This window comes from Mustela nivalis, assembly GCF_964662115.1.
Source record: "Mustela nivalis genome assembly, chromosome: 8".
NCBI lineage: Eukaryota > Metazoa > Chordata > Mammalia > Carnivora > Mustelidae > Mustela > Mustela nivalis.
In genome coordinates, this window is record NC_139027.1 from 24,072,340 (window position 1) to 24,094,992 (window position 22,653).

The following is a 22,653-nucleotide window of genomic DNA, read 5'->3' on the forward strand; positions in this document are numbered from 1 at the left end:
GCTTCTAAAGGTGTATGATTTCCTACAGAATTCTCTCAAACTTTCAGGGAATAGACAATTCCTATGTCACTTAAATTTTCAATATAAGAAAGAAGGCAAAAAGAAATGGCCACCATTTATTTTAAGAAGCCAGTATAGCCTGAGACAGCGAAAGCACAACACACCTACACACACACACTACTGATTTAGGATACCAGGATGGTTTCATATCAGGATATTTATTAATATAAAGTAGCATTTACACGGGCTAAAGGAGAAATAATTTATATCCTTCTAAGAAATGCACCAGAACTTTCTCTGACTCACTAAAATGATAAAAATTTAAATTAAAAAAGTGTAATCAGGGGCAAAAGGACATCCTAATGCTGTGAAAATGAAGTGGCAATTATTGCAAATCAATATTCAGTAGCAAGTCTGGGGGCAAACCCTGGAATCGTCTGCATCAAAGTTGGGCACAAGATCTTCATTTGTGTCTCCTGTCCTCTGAGGGGACTGTTTCTTCCCCAGCCTGGGCTTTAGAGTGGTGTTGGGTGATCTAACAAGAGCTCAGTGTGCAAAATGGAGACTCGAGGTGGCTCAGTGGGTTGAGCATCTGACTTCGGTTCAGGTTGTGATCTCGAGATCTTGTATGGAGCCCCTCATCAGGCTCCCTGCTCAGTGAGGGGTGTATTTGTCTCTCTCCCTCTTCCTCTGCTCATGCTCTCTCTTTCTCTCTCAAATGAATACAACCTTTTTTTTTTTTTTTTTTTTTTTTTTTAAGAGAAGTAAGGGGGCACCTGGGTGGCTCAGTCAGTTAAGTGTCTGCCTTTGGCTCGGGTTATGATCTCAGGATCCTGAGATTGAGCTCCACATCGGGCTCCCTGCTCGGTGGGAAGCCTGGTTCTCCCTCCCCCTCTCCCCCTGCTTATATTCCCTCTCCTGCTCACTCTCTCTCTCTGTCAAATAAATAACTAAAATCCTAAAAAAAAAAAAAAAGAAAAGAAAAGAAAAGAAAAGTAGGGGGGCGCCTTGGTGCCTCAGTGGGTTAAGCCTCTGCCTTTGGCTCAGGTCATGATCTCAGGGTCCTGGGATAGAGTCCCGCATCTGGCTGTCTGCTCCACAGGGAGCCTGTTTCCTCCTCTCTCTCTCTGCCTGCCTCTCTGCCTACTTGTGATCTCTCGTTCTCTGTCAAATAAATAAATAAAATCTTTAAAAAAGGAGAAGTAGAAAGAGATGGAAATTATACCCAGAAGCATTTTCATCTCTGGGCTGACTTGCTGAGAGAATAGGTAAAGATGAACGGATAGAGATGTGAGAGAGATGTATATACCTCACAATATTACTCAGCCTTCAAAAAGAATGAAATCCTGCCATCTGCAGAAACATGGATGGAGCTGGAGAATATTATGCTAAGCAAAATAAGTCAGAGGGAAAAAAGGGGAGAAAAAAAGAGAGAGAGAGAGAGAAAGGCGAACCAAGAAACAGACTCTTCACTATCGAGAACAAACTGATAGTCACTGGGGGAGGGGATGGAGCGATGGGTGAAGCAGGTGATGGTGATGAAGGAGGACACCTGCTGTGAGGACCGCCACAGGATGTGGTCTGGAAGTGTTGAGTCATTAAATCGTACACCCAAAGCTAATATCACACCAGGTTAACTAGCTGGAATTTAAATTCAAACTTAAAAAAATAGAGAGAGAAATGGCCGTGCTCTGTGGGTGTCACCAGGGGGGACGAGCACACCAGGGCAGTGAAGTGTGACAAGAATGGCAAGAAGCAGTGTCCTCCCTGAGCATGACTCAGTCTCCTGGGACCTTCACAGACAGGCAGACTGCTGGGTGCTGCCTCCCACAGCCAGGATTCAGTGGGTCAGCGGGGGTTGGGTTCAGGTCATACACAGCAACACCAAGGATTCAGAGGCCCCACCAAGGGCCAGGGACAGGTTCAGGGAAGCTGAGAACTTTGTTCCAGAAGCCACAGGAATGGGCTGTGAAGCCGGCAATGGGGCTCCACAGCGCCTAGCTCTTCCCCACTGACCTCACCAGCAGACAGGGGCTTCTCCCTGTTAGGGTTTTCCGATTCTGTGAGATGGGCTCTTCAGGGGCTCTGAGACATCACTTGTATGGAAAACAGTCGCAATGGTTACTTTTATGACTTGACTGGATCATGGGGTCCCCAGATACTCAGCTAAACATTGTTTCTAAGTGTGTCTGTGTTTCCCGATGAGATTAGCATTTATTTGAATCAGAATTAAGGAAAGCAGGTTGTGATCCCCAGTGCCCAGGAGCACCACCCAATTCACTGAGGACCACAATAAAACAAAAGGGAGAGGAAGGGAGCATTTGTCCCTTCTCTGCCTGACTGTAAGATGGGACATTAGTCTTTTCCTGCTCTTGGACAGGGAATGACACCATCAGCCCCCAGTCAGACTAAACTACACCACTGGCTTGATTGGGTCTCCAGGTTGCACAAGGCAGACATGTGGAACGTCTCAGCCCCCATAACCACGTGGATCAGTTCCTCACAGTAAAAACATCAATGGGCTGGGGCACCTGGGTGGCTCAGTAGGTTGAGCCACTGCCTTCGGCTTGGGTCATGATCTCAGAGTCCTGGGATCGAGTCCCGTATCGGGCCCTCTGCTCAGCAGAGAGCCTGCTTCCCTCTCTCTCTCTCTCTCTGCCTGCCTCTCCATCTACTTGTGATTTCTCTCTGTCAAATAAATAAATAAAATCTTAAAAAAAAATCAATGGTCTAAGTCTAGGTATTTTTTATATAATAGATGGATGCACACACACATACACGCACAAATCTTATTATTACTGTTCCTTTGGAGAACCTTGATTATTACAGAAGCCATCAGAAACAGTCATACAAGTAATCTTAGAAACTTCCACATTGAAAAGTCCTTTCTCAAGGCAAACTTTTTGGGGCAATCTGTGTTATATCAGGTATATCAGAAGCACATGTAAGGCAAGAACGCCTAGAATCTTAGAAAATACTCTCTTAGGTGGTACCAGACCAGGCAGTCTCCTGTGATCGCTTCTGGACATGTCTTTTCCTACAACCTCCCTTGGTATACTTTGGAGCGATTCTTGCATTCATCGGAGGCTGCTAATGCACAGTCCCAGAGGGTGTGCTGCCTCCTGGATGAGGGAGCACCAGGTTTATCATCTTGGCATTCAGAAACAGGCTAAATGTATCTTTCAGAGGGTGGCCATAGTTCAGGCTGGGCCAGATGGCAGTGTTACTCCTTTTCTACTTTTGCTAGAGAGCTTTGTTTTATTGGTGTCAAAGTTCTTTGGCTCAACGACATTTGGTTCGGGCATGATCACTTTATCACTTTCAGTTACCTGCTGCCTTTGTAACCTACACTTATATGCCTATTTTGTTAATCTCTTCCTTTTCTGAAGAACTCATTTTGGTCCCAAGGTGAATCATTTCTAGTGAATGATCCTTTTAGAAACTCCACTCTGGCTACTTAAAAGTTGAAAAGTTGTTACCTGGGTAGGCGATACTTCATTCTGGGGTGGCCACGAGCCAGAAACCATAATGGGGTTGGGTTTGGAGCTCTAAGCACCCATCAGAGAACGTGTTTTGGGCCCACAGATCCTTCTTCAGTTGTCATGAAAGAATGGGGGCAAAAATGAAACTGCAGCCTCTCAGTCTGATATGTGTTGGTGACTCTGCTGTGAAGATCTATACCCATAATTCTGTGCTGTCCAATATGCTAGCCACAAGTCATATGTGACTACTTTACATTCAATTTAATCTGCAATCCCTCAGTTGCACTAACCACATTCTAAGTAGCCAATAGCTACATATAACTAGTGGTTACTGTATTGAATGGCACCAAAAGACTCTGCCATCATGGAAGTTCTACTGAACAGTGATCATCTATTGAATAAGGATAATAATATTAGCTACCTTACAGTACTATGATGGTAATTAAATGAAATGTCATATGTAAAGTGCTTAGATTAATACTTAATGTATGTGTATACTTGATAAATGGGATTTGTTATTATTTATGAAATTAAAATTCTAAAAGGAAGTCACTCTAATGTCAACTTTCATTCAGGGAAATTAACAAATAGATACCCCATGTACAAGTCTAATTCTCAGCATTGTCTCTTGCTGTCATGGGGGGTTACAGGCAGTGCTGAGGCTGATGAGGAGTTGAGTCTCATCAGTGCCATTGGCTCAGCACAGGGTCCCAGGCTGTTCTAGAACCTGATCACCTGCCAGTGGAGACAGTGTGAGGGGTGGGTTGGAAATTTCTTAAACAAAGAGAAGTTGAATGAAGCAGGATATGAAGGAACTTCTATTTCAAAATTCCAGCAGCAAAGTGGATTAGGTTGACTCTTGGAGGGAGGGAAGGATGGAAGGAAAGACAGAGATAGAGAGAAAAAAAGAGGGAGAGGACATTATGGGACATCAAACAACTTTTTTTGTATAAGGCATAAAAAACTGAGTCTAGTTTTATGCCCCTGACTGTTGGGCTACTAGTGCATCTACCAAGCCCAAGTGAGTACTCAATTTCAATGATGTCCATGATGGCTTGACAATTGCCTAGAGGATGGAAGGTCCCCATTTTCTGGAAAAGCCGAGGATGTGAAGATGGCCTCAGGAGCCTTGGTACCATCTCAGTCATTACATTGTTGAACTTGAAGGAGTGCCAGGCAGACCTCTGGACAGTGACTGGACAAACTCTAGACTGGGAGGCAACCTCTGAAAGTAGCGAGAGTTAGCAGAACACGAGAAGAAAGTCATTCTCCACACTCCCTGCCAGGCTCCCCTAGGTTCTCAAATGGTTTCATCTGACCTACATTTCTCCCCTTAAAGTGTTTGTTGAAACTATTTGAGGGAAGAAGCTGACTGTAGTGTGAAAACCCAAGGGATCCAAAAGGACAGCCCCTGAGGCTGCTTCCCTATGACATCCTTCCCAAATTATTTGTAGTAACAATAGCTAGTGTTTGGTAAGTGTTTACAATGTGCTAGACACTCTTCTGAGTATTGTCTTCATTCCTTAAAATAACCATATGAGGAACGCATACAACATTTCATTTTTACCCCCATTCTTTCTCACCTAAAAATTGGAAAGTAGGACATGACACAGACATTGATTCTTGGTTACCAGACAAGCAAGGAATCTACTGATGCACAAAATATTTGTGGCCAACAGGAGCCCAGAACACAACATGAGCTTATGAGGAGGCCTAATGGAAAACAGGATAGTGTGGTGATAGAAGGACAGGTCTTGGAGACAGAGCCCAGGGTTCAAATCCCAGCTATACCACTTTGGGCATGTCACTTAAGTCTGTTTCTATTTCACATCCATAAAATGGGGTTAATAATTATACCTCCTTATAACATCACTGAGGATTCAATGAGTCAAATCCTCTAAAGCCAGGCCTGCCATATAGTCAGCAGTGTGTAAGTACTGGCTTTTACAACTAGAATTGAGCCACACTGACCATGGCTCCTCTTCCAAGGCTCCTTCCAGGAACAACTATAAGTTTTGGCAGTTGGGGTGTCACCATCTTGAAAGGGTGAGTTCACTGGCCTTCTCATCTACCATCCTACTTGTTAAACAAGTCAACCTACGGATTCTCAATTGCACATATGGAGCTTGAAACCCACATCAAGGACCTGTAGATAGTCATTCCTTCATTCACTCACACACTTATTCATTCATGCAAATCCTAACAGAGCCCTATTGGGTACACAATCCCCTGTGAAGAAAAGTGCACCATGTGGAATGAAGAATCTTAATTTAAATCCCAGGTCCTTCCCTCACTAACTGCCATCTTATGCAAGTTGCATCACCTGTCTAAATCTGTGTTCTTCTTAATGTAACAGAGAAAGAACAAAAGAGACAAAGCAAGAGAAGACACATGAAAAACTCAGGGAAATAGAAATGTAAATGTTGTGATGAGGGACAGGAAGGCATTTGTCTCAGCTTTCTGCTGAGAAGAAGAATGGAAGTAAGACATAGCTTCCTCTGTATGCCCCTATTTCAGGTCCCTGGCAGGATTCTCAGGAAGTCAACTCACTTCCGTTTGCCTCAATTTCTCCTTGCCCCCAAAATACAAAATTTGAGATGCTGCTAGAATCATATAATAAGAAACTCCCAACTCTTCCTCTGAAACCCTTCCATTTCAACATAGAAATGTTATAAATTCTTTATCACTATAAATATGATCTCACATCTATTACTCAGCACCTTGGGGGAAAAAAAACTTTCTAAAAGAATCTCCCCTCCTAAAAATAACAAAGGGAAAAAATATAACCCTTCCAAACTTTAAATAGAGTTCTCTGTTCAGCTCTCTGTAGGAGGGGAAGGCCAGAAGAAGAGAATCGTTGCTGGGAACTTCATGCCTCTCCTGGTGAGATAGATCCTGGAAGCCTGATGTACCACCATTTAATGCTGAGCGCTACCTGATCCCCACACACCCTCCCCTCCCCGAAACTCAAATCTGTCTCAGGTTAGGGCAAGACTTGACAACTCCAGAGTTCAATGTCTTATTGTATGTCATCAGAAAATGCCCTTTCTGTATAACCTAACCTGGGTTTACTGAAAGTAGAGTGCTTGGAATTTAATCAGTGCTTGGTAGCACTTGCTGATATTGTGATTATTAGCTTACTAGACATTATATTATTTTCTCTTGTTCTACATCCTGCTGGCTGCTTTTGGAAGCAAGAACAGCAGAGTTGGGCTTTAAGGCCCCCAGAGTGGTCCTCACCTGGGTCCTTTGCATCAACTTAGCCGCTGATGAGATTATAAGAATGTTAAGTGGGCTGAGAAATTTTTCCTGGGGATTCATGCCCTGAATATTGTTTAGAAAAACCCAGAGGGCTCATCTCACTACAGAGCTGAGTTAGCAGCCATCTGCTATACTAGGGGAAGAGGGGGTTTTGAATGTTGCCCTGAAATATCTCCCTAATTGTATAGCTGATATCTGAATTCTTTTATAAGTGATCAAGCCTTTGCAAGATTGAAAATACAAATTTAAATGAGAGAGGTGAGGCAATTATTTAAATTAATCCTATTGTACAAGTGATGGATGTGATATCTTGCCTTTAAGTTCCAACAGGGAAAAAGAAAAAAATAAGGACATTGATAAGGAAGAGAATAAGGAGTGATGGAGACAAACGGGCTCAATTATGGAGATGAGACCAACTATTACAATCTTCCTACCCATGGTTTCCCATTTTACAGATGAGAACATGAGGCATGCAATACAGTGATGTGCTCAGTGATAGAAATGGGTTAGAATGCAAGGGTCTTGGTTCCTGGTACAGGGTCCTTCCGTCCCCCTGAGGATACAATACTGTAGCTGAGGGACCCGATAAATCTCATTCTCCTTCCCATTTGGTTTGGGCCATCCTTCTTTCAGTGAGAGGTACCATGGGATGCAGCTCAGTGGTGCTGAATGTGTTCTGGAGAGGCTCACTCACCTTTGGCCGCACCCACCTCAGGCTGGAGAGGTCTTTTCCCTGGAGAAGCTGCAGACCTATGGAAGAAGGCTCTGCAGGGAATGTCTCATCCTCAAATGGTAGGCCTCTGCTTAGGCAACGATCCCGCAGGGAGGTGAAGTCCTGGCCGTTGAATTTGATGACAGGGGTCTTGGCTAGAGGCTCTTGGTTGTATGCCATGACTCTCCTTAGAAGATAGGTAAGGCCTTTTCCTTCTGGCAAGAGAGAGAGAGAGATTTTTTAGGAATAAATTGTCAAGTCCTTTGCATCATGAGATGTGAGCCTTGGAAGGGCACTCATATGTCCCCCGCCCCTTTTTACAAGTGACAGTATTGAGACCCAAAACACTTCTGTCCCCAGTGACAGAGCCAATTGGTGGGTGAGCCCAGACTAGAATTCAAGCATTCTTTCTCCCAGTTCAAGCCTCAATCTGCTGTACCAGAGAGCTGCTCAGTATGCTGTTATGTGCATGAGAGACTATGGGGGGTATTTGTACATTAATGAACATTTATTGAGTGCTGACCTTGTGACAGGCACTTTTCTGAACGCTGGCAATCCATAGATAAATATGACATGAACCTTATCCCTAAGGGGTTCATTATCAAGTGGGAAAGATAGTTAAGACATTTTGACAATTTGCTATCATTCAGCAGAAACTGTCTAATTAAAAATGGGTACAAAGTCTTGTGGCTATAAAGGGGAGGAGCTATGAACTTCCAGGGAAAGTCTGGGATGACTCTCCCACAGGCAGTGACATTTGAAGGGGGCCTTGAAGGAAGAAGACTATGCCAGGTGGAGAAGTAGTGGGTGTATATGTATAAATTATTATAAATCTGTCCAGGTTCCCTTAGTAGCAACAGCGTGGAGGCCCAGGAATTGGATTGGAAAGGTCATGGGTGTTAGAGAGAATGAGGGAGCCAATCTGGAGGGGTCAGTGAGGTAGAAGCTGGGGATAAGCAATGTTGGCAGAAATGGCCAGGAAAGTAGGTTGGAAAGCTGGACTGTGACATGTTTTATGCCCTGCAAGCACTACAGGGACGTTGAAGAGGTCAGTCATGATCAGATCTGTGTAAAAGATTGTGGAGCAAGTCAGAGGCCACATGAAGGGAATAGGTAGGGACTGAGACAAGGAGAAGATTAGGATGCTGCTACATGTGTTCATGGTAGAGATAGTGTTAGACCATTAGTAGTGAAAATGTCGGAAAACAGATCCTAGTGTCATTTTACAGGTAGAACTAATAGGGTTCCATGATGAATCAAATATGGGGGCTGTGGAAGGAGATGTGGGATGGGAAAAAAAAAAGGCAGTATGGTGAACAAATGAGTTTTAAAGTTTGCCTTCGGCTCTCACCACCTACCTACTACCTACTCCCTAATATGGAGTAGTATTCAAGCCTGTGAACCTACTTCTCCATCTGTACAGATTAATGGTACCAACCTCACAGGGTCTGTTGTAGTATTAAATGAGAAGAATGGCTGGCATACAATGGGCACTCAATAAAAGTCAGCATCCTAATTTCCCTAAAGAGATGTCAAGGAAGTCTGAGATTTCTTGTTCAGGAAGCCATAAGTGTGTAACTGATGCCATTCACAAAAATGTATATCACATCCTCCATCTGTGAGGGAAGCTGACTTGCATCTGAATTCTTATTGACTGTTGGACTGAAAAAGCTTCTTTAGCCCTTAAAGTGTACATGTCAAGCTTCTCAGACTATTGCACAGAAGACCCTGAAGTCTATAGGTCCTATCCATTCCCACTGCACCGGGAAAAAGGAATCAGGTGATGACAAAGAACTAAAGAGGGACATAAATGAACAACTCATGAAGAAAGAAATTGAACTTCCAATCAAGATCTTGGATCATTAAAAAAACATGCAAACTTAAAATGACTTAGCAATGTTCTTACAGTTAAGAACTAAGACTTAGCAATGTTCTTACAGTATGTTGTGAATTATTTAGATAATACAGATTCATAGAATATCATCTATAAAGTGTCACTGTACACACATATTTGGAGGGAATAACACACACAAATGTCTAATGAATGAGGTAAAAATAATTTATATTTGAATTTGAATAACTTGAAATTCGAATAATTCATATTAGGTTGGACCATATGAGACTGTCATCTTTTAGGTCAAAAATTTATCAAATATAGTCCATTTCATATGGCTTTGTCTAAAGTAAAAATGTTTGAATGTAGGCCATTTCATTTGGTTTAGCCCAATTTGTATGCATTTCTTTTTTTTTTTTTAAGTTGGTTAACTTTTTTTTTTTAAGATTTTATTTATTTATTTGACAGAGAGAAATCACAAGTAGGCAGAGAGACAGGCAGAGAGAGATAGAGAGGAGGAAGCAGGCTCCCTGCTGAGCAGAGAGCCCGATGCGGGACTCGATCCCAGGAACCTGAGATCATGACCTGAGCCGAAGGCAGCGGCTTAACCACTGAGCCACCCAGGCGCCCTGTATGCATTTCTTTAATCTAGCTCTTGGAAAATAACAGTGAAAATATGTCAATGTACCTTACCACTCACTATAGGGTTAAGACGAGAGCCCACAACAAATTATATAGAAAACCAAAATAACAGTAAGGTATCATTCAAGAGCAAAAAACAGTAATAGACATTGATTGCCAATTCAAGAAAAAGGCAATGACACCTGATAATGGAGAGTTGTGAAAATTATGGGTCTCCCAACTCCACACATGCTCAAGGACAGTGGAACCAATATAGCATTGCCGAGCCACCTACCTTTCAGTAAAATATTGAATTAGAGTGTATGATAAATTCCAGCAATGAGATAATTTTAGTTTAGGGAAACCAAATAGTAGTTACTCTTAATAACACAATTGTGGGATATAAGAGGGAGTCTGCATATACAAGTGAGTGTGAAGAATTTGGCTTGACCTTTTCTTCAGAATCTTGCAAAGGCTTAACTTACCTTCGAGAGTCAGTTCCCAGGCCATCTGTAGGGCCCTCACTGCTCATCATTGGGTAATGGACAGTTAGGAGTCTGCATATAATATCTGCTTTCCTCATTTGTGAAATGATGACAATAATGTGCATGTTGTAGAACTCTTTTAAGACTCAGATGAAACCATGCTTGTCAAGTACTTAGCACAGTGACTAGTACACAGAGAGTGTCACTAAGTAATGTTTATTAGCAATATTATCATTTTGATTATGAAAGGACTGTGTAGAATGCCCTACACCTTCTAAGATGAGGGCTGTTCTTAGGAATGACAGCTTGTCTCAGATGGACCTGCAGGGGTGAGGGCCAGGGATGAGACATCACACCCATGTCCTCAGCTCTACTACTGCCCTGTACTTGCTAACTGACAGCCTGGGAAGGAAAGTAAAGACTCTGGTGACAGGTGGCAGGTCTGGGTGTCTGTTGGTCGAGGAGGTGGTCCACGGCTCTGAGAGAGAAGAGAATCTTGATGAGGAAAAGAGAAGGTAGACAGGAAGGGGAGGGAGCCTCCCCACTCCACACACTGACCTCACACCTACCATGTTCACCCTGTTGCCCCTTGAATTGCTTATGGCTTTGCCAGGAAACAGCCTGTAGACTCACTTTCTCAGGCAGGAAGTTTCTACAGAACTTGACATTTCACTTTTGTGTGCAGCAGAAAAGGCCAACCAACTCTCCTGTCTGTCATTTTAGGGAGGGCTTTTTGGCTTATTTCTTTTTCTGTCTTGCTTCACTGTGAAAGGTAAATAAAGGCAAGAGAAGACTCAACTGCTTAGGTTAAAAAAAGAGAGAGAGGAAGAGAGATTAGACCTTCCTGATACTTAGTATAAAAAGCTGTTTCACTACTGGGGTATGTCTTGAATCTGGCAAGAAAAATGGCAAAAGAGGAGCTAAAAAATGGCAAAAGGGTTTGTGTAAACTTTTTGTGAAGTTTTTTTTGTAAAGTTTTTATGTAACTTTTGTAAAGTTTTGTAAAAGGGACTTATGTAAAGTCCCTAATGGTGTGAGCTGATGCATCAAGCCTCAGAACTAGGATGAGAAGGAGGCAAGAGATGCACTTGGTTGTGAAACCTGTCCTGCTCCCCACAATGTCTATAAAGTGAGTTTGATTCAGTCCTCTGCTGAGCTGAGTGACTGTCTTAGACTGTTCAGCCCACAACAAAATACCACAGAGTGAGGGCTTAGGCAACACACATGTATCTCCTCACCGTTTTGGGGGCTGAAAGTCCAAGATCAGGAGACCAGCATGGCCAGGTTCTGGGGAGGACTCTCTGCCTTACAGTTTTGATGTGTCCTCCCATGGAAGAGAGAGAGAAAGAAAGAGAGAGAGGGAAGGAGGAAGAGGGAGAGAGATATCTTTCTCTCCTTATAAGACCACAGTCTTGTTGCTGGATTTGAACTTTACCTTATGACCTTATTTAACCTTAATCATCTCCTTTCTGAAACTCTCTCCTGAAAGAGTCACAGTGGGGATTAGGGCTTCAAAATGTTAATTTGGTGGGGGGAACACAATTCAGTCCATAGTAGTGACTAACCCCCGGTTGTTCCAATAACTCCCCTAGCACTGGGTGCATATTTTAGGCAGCGTGCAATCAAAAAGGAGTGGTTAACTAATGAATCATTGACTACTACAACAAAAACTTATGACATATACTATATGCTGGCTAACTGAATGTATTAAAAAATTTTTAAATGATGAAAATGTGGATAAAAACCTTAAAAAAAAAAAAAAAGGAACAGGGGCATATCAATAAGGACCTCAGGAAGAAGGCAAAGGATGTCAGTAAACACAAATGAAAATGACCCAACAGTGTTGAGTATGTAAACATTATTGAAATTCATGGAAAGATGATGAAGGCTTTCGAATGGCAGAAAGGTCTTGGATACTTAGACGATAATATCTTTGGTCTGATAGCACCTAGTGTCAGGCCCAGCATATAGTAGGTATTCTATAAAATTCTTACAAGTGTTGGTGGGATGAATGCTGCAAATCAGCTATTTTCAAGTATGTTCTGTGGAGCAGAAGTCTCCATAAATAACAGATTATGAGGTCAAATGGTTTGGAAAATATTTCACATCAAATAGTCTTTATGGAGATTCACAAAAGCTTCCAAGAAGGCCTCAATTTAAAAAAAAAAAAAAGTTTGCTTTCAGGGTTTCACACACATATATAACCAGCAAGTCCTTTAATGAAAAATTCTTATTAACATATGGGAAAGATGCACAGAAGTTAAATGACTCTAGGGAAAAGAAAGAAAGAAAAAAAGAAAAGCCCCAATGTTAAATGGCTTTAGAAGATCCCAACTCAAGTCTTCATTCTGCCTCTTAGACACATGATCCTGAGAAAATTTTTTAAGCACTTAGCACCTTACAGAAGGTGTACTTGAATGCATAGTCTGAACTTAATCATAATGATTCCTGCTTTTTTTTTTAAATCAATGTTCTCCAGAGGATATACTAGAACACAGATTCTATGTAACACTCACTTTGCCCAGGATAGAATCATAAACTACTCAAAATTAAAGAACTGTGACACAATGATCTATTCTCAGGAGAAAACACAATTGACAGGTGCCAGCTTTGCAATGATCTAGATGTAGAAATTATCTGAAAAAAATTTTTAAGGAAGCTATTATAAAATAAAGGAAACACACTTGAAATGAATGAGAGGATAGTCTCAATGGAGAGATGGGAGTTATAAAAAAAAATGGGAACTTTAGAGTTGCAAAATACAAAACTTAAAACAAAAATTCACTGGATGGGCCTAAGAGCAGAGTGAAGATGACAGAGGAAAGAATAAGTGAAAAAAGAGGAAAGAATAAGAAAGGATCCAAAAGAAAAGAAAAGAGCCATAGGTGGACACATGATATAATACCAAAAGGTATGACTTACATGTAGTTGCAGAACCAGGAAGATGAGGATCAAGACATTAAAGCAGAAAAAGTATTTTAGAAATGGCCAATTACTTCCCAAATTTGGTGACAAATTTATGAATTCAAGAAGCTTGAAAAGTCAAGAAAACCATGACTGGCACATCATAATCAAGATGTTGAAAAACCAAAGATAAGGAAAAAATCTTGAAGAAGCTAGAGAAAAATGACATGTGAAATCAAAGGGAACAATGATGTGAAAGGCTACAGATTTGTCACCAGAAGACATGAAGGACAGAAAGCAGTGGAAAAACTTTAAAATTGCTGAAAGTAGGGCCTCTGGGTGGCTCCGTTGGTTGGGTGTCCAACTCTTGACTTCAGCTCAGGTCATGATCTCAGGGCACGTGATCGAGCTTTGGGTTCAGTGGGGAATCGCTTAAGGATCCTCTCTCTCCCTCTCTCTCTAAAATAAATAAGCCCTTAAAAAATAATAAAATTGTTGAAAGAAAGACATGCCAAACCAGAATTCTGTATCTAGTGGAAATATATTTCAAGAATAGTAGTGAAATAAAGACATTTCAGATGAACAAAATCTAACAGAATTCATCATCCAAAGACATGTTTCAGAAGAAATGATAAAGGAAGTTCTTCAATTTGGAGGGCAAGAATAACAGGGAAAACTGAATTTGCAGGAACAGTATACAGTAAATATATGAAAAATACACAAGACTGGTTTTTTTCCTCTTAAATTCTTTCAAACACATATGTGTGTTTAAAGCAAAAATTATAACATTGTCTGGAGAGATTTCAAAGTACGCAGATATAATTCATACGACAACTATAACATAAGGAAGAGTAGCAGGGAATTAAAGGAAGCTATATGGCTGCAACTGTTCTGTATTTTACATCAAGTGGTACAATAGAATTAGGAAGATTGAGTATGTGTATTATAATCTCTAGACAACTACTAACAAAATAATAAAAAGTGATATAGCCCCAAAGACAATAGAGAAGTTAAAATGGGATACTAAAACATATTCACGTAATCAAGCGAAGTCAATAAAGGGGGAACAGTGGATAAATATATAAGAAATAGATATAGCTCTAACTATATCAATAATTACACGTTAAATTCAATTAAAAGGCAGAGATTTACAAAGGAGATAAAATAGTGAAACTCAACTACATGCTGCCTTTAAGAGACACTCTAAATAAAGGCAGAGATAACTTGACAATAATGACAATAAATGACTGAAAAGAAATATGCCATACAAACAGTAAGCATAAGCAGGCTGGGTGAATATTAATAGACTGATCAAATAAACTTCATGGGGCACCTGGGTGACTCAGTGGGTTAAACCTCTGCCTTTGGCTCAGGTCATGATCTCAGGGTCCTGGAATCGAGCCCAACATGGGGTTCTCTGCTCAGCTTGCTTCCCACCACCCCCCCGCCTGCCTCTCTGCCTACTTATGATCTGTCAAATAAATAAATAAAGTCAGTGAAAATGTAAAATATCTGAATGACACTGTCAATCACTTTGATGTAATTGGTACATATACTGTACTATATCTAAAAACTACAGTGTATACATTCTTTTCAGATGTTTGAGATATAGTCACACAAACAGACAATACACAGGGCCATAAAACCATTTATTTCCAAGGACTGAATCATACAGAATATTCTCTAACCACAACAAAACAAAGATTAGAAGTTAATATTCCGGGGCACCTGGGTGGCTCAGTGGGTTAAGCCTCTGCCTTTGGCTCAGGTCATGATCTCAGGGTCCTGGGATTGAGCCCCACATCGGGCTCTCTGCTCAGCAGTGAGCCTGCTTCCTCCTCTCTCTGCCTGCCTCTCTGCCTGCTTATGATCTCTCTCTCTCTCTCTCTCTCTGTCAAATAAATAAATAAATAATTAAAAAAAAAAGAAGTTAATATTCCTAGAAGGATAGTTAGGAAACCCCCAAATACCTAGAATTAAACATATTTTTAAATAATTCCTGAGTCCAAGATGATCTAATGGGAAATAAGAAAACCCAACACAAGTAGGAGGAAGTAAATAATACAGACAAGAGAAGACAATCATAACAGAGAAAACTGTAGAGAAAAGTAGCAAAGCAAAAACTGTTCCTTTGAGAAGATCAACAAAACGGACAAATCCAGAATTGAGTTAAGTCGAGGACAAAAGAGTGTGAACACACATCATCAATATCATCATCATCATAAATCTTATAAATATTAAAATGTTCATAAGAGGCTATTGTGAAGAAACTAAATGTCAAAAAAAATTGCTGTAGATGGGATCAGGAGGGAGACAAACCATAAGAGACTCTTAATCTCACAAAACAAACTGAGGGTTGCTGAGGGGAGGGGGTTTAGGAGAGGGGAGTGGGGTTATGGACATTGGGGAGGGTATGTGCTATGGTGAGTGCTGTGAAGTGTGTAAACCTGGCGATTCACGTACCACTGGTGTTAAAAATACATTATACGTTTATAAAAAATATTAAAAAATTAAAAAAAAAATTTGCTGTGACATGAAATGGATGAATTTCTTGAAAAATACCATGTATCAAAGTTGACACAAGAAGAAGTAGAAAATCTGAATAACTCTGTATCTAATCAAGGAATTGAATTTGTTAGTAAAAGCTCTCCCCAAAAGAAACCCCCAGGCCCTTGGGGTTTTACTGGCAAATTCTCTTATTTTTTCCAGGTCAAAAGAGCACCAGTCTTACACAAACTTCTTCAGAAATTGGAGGAGAAGGGAAGCACTGCTGAACTTATTTCATCAATTCAACATAACATTAATAACAAAATCTCATGAAAGAATCCACACCACAGGAAGAAAAATTATGGATCACTATCCCTCATGAATAGAGACAGCAAAGATTCTTCACAAAATTTCAGCAAATCAAATCCAACAATGTAATAAAGAAAAGAAAGAACAGTAACATCAAGGTTAAGTGGGGTTTATTTTAGGAATGTAAGTTTTGTTTTAACATGAAAAAAATCATCAGTGTAATTAACCATATTAAAAAGATTTTTTACAAAGCCAATAATTAAACTTATTTGGACAAGATTCAACATTTATGGTTAAAAATTCTCAAAGGAGAGTTACATAGAAAAAGTAAACAACATTCCCAAACTAATGATAGGCATCTATAAAAAAAAAATGGACAGCTAAAATAATTCTTAGTGATGGGAAGGTATTTTTTCCCACTTATAATCATATTTATGGCACGAATGCCCATTGTCAGTTTTTTTTTAGTGTCTTCACTTTTATTTAACATTGTACTGGAGGTCCTAGACAGCTCAATAAGAAAATAATTCTAGAATTATTTTACATGTTTATATCTAGAAAGATACAAGATTGATATAAGAAAATCACTTATAATATTATACACTAGCAGCAAATAATAGGAAAACAATAGCATTCTATTACAAATACTTGGGAGAAAACGTCTAGTTAAAAACATCCATGCTCTCTACGTCAAAAACTACAAATCTTTGCTGAGAAAAGCTAAAGACCTAAATTAATTGGAATTTTCAGTATTACCAAGATGGCAATTCTTTCCAAATGTATCTACAGATTCAATACCATTGCACCTAAAATTGTAGAATGCCTTTTTGTTGTTAAAGAAATTGACAAACTTATTCTAAAATTTATACTTAAGTACAAGGGACCTAGAACAACCAAAGAAGTGGGTTTTTGTTTGTTTGTTTGTTTTCTAAGAAAAAGTTGGGGCTCCTGGGTGCCTCAGTTGGTTAAATGTCTGACTCCTAATCTTGGCTCAGACCTTGATCTCAGAGTCATGGATACAGGCCCTGCAATGGGCTGGATGTGGAGTCTACTTAAAAAAAAAAAGAAAGAAAAGAAAATATTAGAGGACCTAGCCAACCTGACTTCTATTGGTAAAAAGATATACAATTAGATCAATAGTGCACAGTGGAGAATCCAGAAACAGACCGCAACATAAATGGTCAATAGATTTTTGACAAACTTTTCAAGGTGATTCAATGGAGATAGAAACACCTTTAAAAAAATAATGCCGATTGGGTGCCTGGGTGGCTCAGTGGGTTAAGCCGCTGCCTTTGGCTCAGGTCATGATCTCAGGGTCCTGGGATGGAGTCCCACATCAGGCTCTCTGCTCAGCAGGGAGCCTGCTTCCCTTCCTCTCTCTCTGCCTGCCTCTCTGCCTACTTGTGATCTCTGTCTGTCAAATAAATAAATAAAAATCTTTAAAAAAAATAATGCCGATCAATTCCATATGGAAAAAGGTACAAAACAAAACAAAACAAAAAAATGGACTCTCACTTCATACCATATACAGAAATCAAGTCGAAATGATCACAAATCTAAAAATAAAACTTAAAATTATAACACTTTAAGAAGAAAACAGAAGAAAATACTTGCATAGAGGAGAACAGGAAAAAAATGCAAAGTTAGGGGTAAGAAAATGTATCTTTTACAGAATGCAAGAATATGAGCCTTACAAGGAAAAATATAAGGGGATCAATTAGACTTCATCCAAAACAGGAAAGACACCATTAAGAAAACAAAAATGCAAATCACAGACCAGGAGAAAATACATGTAACACAAAGATCAGGAAAATGACTTATATCCAGAATACATAAAGAACTCTTTTAAATCAATCAGAGAAAAAGAACTCATTAAAAATGCTCAAAAGATATGAACACTTTACCAGAAAACAAAAACAGACAATTACCAACATGAAAAAATGCTTTACATGTTAAGTCCCCAGTAAAATGCAAATTGTTACTGCAATGAGATAATCACCACTCACCCATTAGAAAGGCTAAAATTTTAAATGCTGACCATACTAAGTGTTGGTAGGGAGATGGAACAATTGAAACTTTTATAGGTATTGGTGTGTATGTGAGGTGGTAGGACCACTGAGTGGAATTTCTGGGTTGAGTCTATGCATATGTTCAACTTCACTAAATATACCAAATTATTTTCCAACATTGTACCAATTTATAATCTCACCTGCAATGCAAGAGTTCCCATCTCTCTATCTCCGCACTAGGACTTGGTATTGGCCATCATCTTATTTGTACCCACATGGTAGGAGTAAAACGTCAACTCCTTGCAGCTGCAATTTATGTTTCCCGATTAAAGGTAGGATTGAGCATCTTACTATATGTTTACTTGTTGTTCGTCGTCCCTCTTGTGTGAGATGAATATCCATATCTTATGCCCATTTATCTACTGCATTGTCTTTTTCTTATTCATTTGTGGGAATTCTTTATTTATTGTGGATAGTCATCTTTTGTTGGTCCTATGTGTTGCACATATCTTCTCCTAGTTGGTGGCTTATCTTTTTACTTCCTTGACAGTGTCTTTGGATGAACACAGATATTCCTTACTTTATACAGATAGAAATGTGTTATGACTGTTTGCTTGGAAGTCTAAATTTTATAAATTGAGCCAAATGTTAATTCTTTTGGGAACTTAATTTAAGAAACTTCAGGAGAGATGCTCTTTTTAAAAGAGAAGTTTATTTGTAATTAACACGGTCATTCCCCTGAAGCATTTCCTTAAAAATTGTTTATAGCTCTATAATAAGATTTTTAAGAAGTAGGATTCTGAAATGGACTTGCAAAGAAACACTTTGAACTCTGAATACTTAGGAAATAATGGTTGGGTTTCCAAAAGCAAATATAGTCTTATCAAAACCAATTACTTCACTTTCCTTCTCTTTTTTCTTTTTTCCCTTCCAGAAAAAAGTTCTGACTTTAGAGGAACAGAAGAATCCCACATCTATGTGGTCCTATGTATTGAGATATGTATAGAACATACCTTGATTTTAAAAAAGTATTTGATATAATTTACCTTTATTCTCTATATATAAGATGGTAAAACAGGATAAGACTGCAAGACTGGGTAGGTTGTATCCTATGTTATGGTAGGATAGAAATCTAGTGTTGTATATAGTACAGGAAGAGTATACAGAATTCAGAGTCTGAGCCAGACATTGTGGATGAATGATTTTGGATTATCTCAAAATCACTGTGCTGTAATAGCCACAGAACTCCAGCCCTTGTCCTGTCCCGTTTAACATTTTTATCTTGATCCTGGATGAAGACGTTGAAATGAAAATGAAGCTACTTCTTAACTTTTTCATCATTTTTTAATGATATAAAGGAAGAACAATTATCCAAGCAGATGGCAGAATTAAAATTCTAAAGGACCTCAAAACCGAGAGGATGGAAGTTACCCAAGGAAACTGCGAATCTGTCTTCTCATTTAAAAGTTAACCATGCAAGTAAACAGTGAGTGGGATTTGCCTTGGCTCAGTTTCATTTTGAAAAGATTTTGTACGGCTTACTTGGCTTCCTGTTGTAAAGGGACAACGTGGTGAGATGTCTCCGCTCTGAGCTGCTGTCCCTCCAGGAAGGCGCTGTTGTACAGACCCCTGTAGCTGCCTGCTGCCTCCCCTACTCCCTCATAAAGCTGCTCCTGAGCCTGCTGGACATCCCGTCCACTACTATTCAGCTCTGGGGCCACGTTGCAAGCAGCACATCTGTGGTAGCCAAAGCAGGGTGTTAGGGTAGCCCAGGGTACCTGGCCAGGACAGAGCCCTTTGCGTGTGAGTAAAGTTTCCTGGTGGGTGGTTTTATCTGCTGGGAAAAAGTGGGGATTTTTTTTTCAATGGCACAAAAATGCCATCAGCTAAACATATAAGGAAACTAGAGATCACTTTCTGGGAAATTGGAAATCGAAAAATGTTTCCTGGGAGAAAGACAGACCAACAGACCTAATAGTGACTGTCAGACCCAGCCCAGAAGTCCTATTTCCAGCCCTCCAGAGAAAGCAGGGATTTAACCATCGTGGTCCCATGATCAGGATCCCACCTGCTGCTTCTCTGACTTCCCAGGATCATGTTCCTGTTCAGAAAACTGGGATCTGCCTCGTCCCTTTAAAAATTTAAAAAAATTTTTAAAAAAAGAAAAGACATCATAGGATGGTGGTCAAGAACATGGAGAATCAGCTTGAAACTATAAACTTAAGCTTGACATCGGATGCTGCTTTGGGGTTGAGTGATCTTTAGCAATGCTCTTACTATCGGAGCCTCCTTTCCCTATAAATAAAATGGGCTGGAGGTAGTAATGAACCAGCCTCAGAGCACGAGGTGGGTATCAAGCGTGATTCCTATAAAGGGCTTGGATGGGACATAAGCGAAGCTATGTGGTAGGTCTCCTGATGATCAGCCTGTCAGGATCTCCCACTGCCCTAGTCCCGAACCTGTGCCCCGGGGACCAGTGCCCTGTAACCAGGAACGGGCATGCCAGCCACTGGTCAGTTGCCTCCTGGACTTCCCGTGGGTCTCTCCTGATCTGCAGAGTTGTTCCCAAGAGCCTAGCACACATGGCTATTGAGCACTGGAAATACAGCGAGTGCAACTAAGGAACTGAATTTTGAATTTCATCTTATTTTAATTAATTTACATTTAAGCATGGGTATCTACACACGCCAGTGGTTGCCTCAGTGGATAGTGCCAAAGAAAAGATCCGACGGTGGCTTGAATGGCCATGGGCATTCTTCAGTGGCAATGGTCAAGTTGAGGTTGAATGCTCTTAAAGGGGTTGGGGTGCAGAGGACTCCTTGCGTTGGATGGATCCTTTCAACTTTGACCTGCTGGGCTTCTCTCCACCGCTTTTCCTCCACATCCAAGCTTTGCCACTAAACCACGCTGTCACCAGCCAGCGGATCACAGGCTTCCCAGTGACAGGTGCAGAGCCTGCGCTGGCTGTCTGTGCCTCCAGGAGGAGCTTAGCAAGTCCCAGCAACAAAGGCCGATGCTGTTTGCATTTTGTTTTCAATCAGCTACGAAACAGGAAGCCTGAGTTCAATTGTTCCCTGCCCGGGAGTGATGCACGCAGCTCTCTCCTGGCTGGTGTTTTTCAGAACAATGGAAATAAATCTGATGTAATGTAGCAGAACATGACAAGGGATGGTTTTCCTCTTAACAAATACTCATTTGAAATGGTGCCCAAACCCTGCACGAGGAGCGATCTATTTCCCACAACAGTGTTCCAGCAAAACCCATTACTAATTCCACAACTCAAATTAAAACTAACAGAGCTTGAAGGCGGGGGCTGACACTCTCTGTGCTGACAAGGAGCAAGGAAGGGGGGTGGGGGACGGGGCCCGGCGCACTCGCGTGTGTATGTGTTTAATTACACTGTTTAACACATTGAGAATAATTTAGCCACCCGAGTGGAGAAAATAAGCCACTTAACGGCTCTCTAGCGGAAAAAAGCCCCGTGCAAACCACTTTCAGCTATCTGACACCTAGGCACACCTCAGGGCTTTGGAGAGGCCAAAGGAGGGAAGAGGAGGAGGGGAAAGGGAGAGATGAAGGCAGGGGAAAACAGAGAGGGGGAGAGAAGGAGGGAAAGGGGAGAGGTAAATGGAAAAAGAGGAAAAGCGAATTCTGAACGTACACAAATTGTCTATGAGTTGGGAAGGCATCGGATTATTTCTCAAGGAGACCTCGTCTGAGGTGGCATAAGGTCAGTATGGACATGAATTTTAGGGTTTAGAGAAGAACCTAACATCTAGGCCCGTGCCTCCCCCACTTCAGAATCAGCTCAGTGAGTCTCCGGCCTTTGAGGCCTGAAAGCCATGGGGGTGGTGGTGTATGGCCCCGAGAAAGGCAGGCCTCAGAGGAAGACTCTGTGGGCTCACTATGCAGAAGGAGAAGCTGAGGCTTATGGTCAGAGAAGTCTGGCCAGCACTTGGAGGAGACTCCTGTCCAACCCCCAGCTTCGTGGCAGATGGTCTGGTCTACAGGCCAAGCAGGTTACTGTCCCTGCTAAGGGGCGTCTTCTTTTCTGTGTCATTAGGGCTGAGAGGGGTCGGAGGTCACCTCTCACCCACCAAGGGCCATGGGAACCAGAGAAATGGAAGAAGGTTCTAGCATGGCTTCAGGTTTGGAAAGCCCCCAGACCTGGAACCCGCAAAGAAGTAAGTATGCAGAACAGAACCACGCCTTGCCTTCCAGGGACTCCGGGCTGACAGCCTGGGAGATGGCTGGAGATGAGGGGCCTGGTGTGGGAGAGGCAGGAAGCCAAAACCACCCTCTGTGGCCCAGAGACAGTGCAGCCCCATCCTGCTCACTCCCTGGTGCCCGCGCCAAGTGGACGCAGCTTCTCCTGGGACCTAGGGTCTCAGGGAGCTCGGAGACCTTAGCTGATGTGTCCCTCGCAGAAGCCCCTGGGGGATAACAAACAATCCTTGCCAAGCAGGGGGGGTCAGCGCCACTCCACTGAGGTTGTGAACCGCAGGCACGCCACCCCCCTCCCCTTACCCTTTGGAACTCTGGGAAGGCT

At 41.3% G+C, this 22,653-nt stretch overlaps 1 protein-coding gene across 2 annotated transcripts in view; it reads right to left on the minus strand.

Moving 5' to 3' along the window:
* CAPN13 (calpain 13) overlaps nucleotides 1-22,653 on the minus strand; it is an 80,566-nt gene that overhangs the window by 53,473 nt on the left and 4,440 nt on the right. For both annotated transcript variants that reach the window (XM_082745260.1, XM_082745261.1), the window contains exon 2: nucleotides 7,438-7,670. In XM_082745260.1, the coding sequence (XP_082601386.1) occupies nucleotides 7,438-7,635 (198 nt within the window). In that variant the 5' untranslated portion in view covers nucleotides 7,636-7,670. The remainder of the gene's footprint in view (nucleotides 1-7,437; nucleotides 7,671-22,653) is intronic.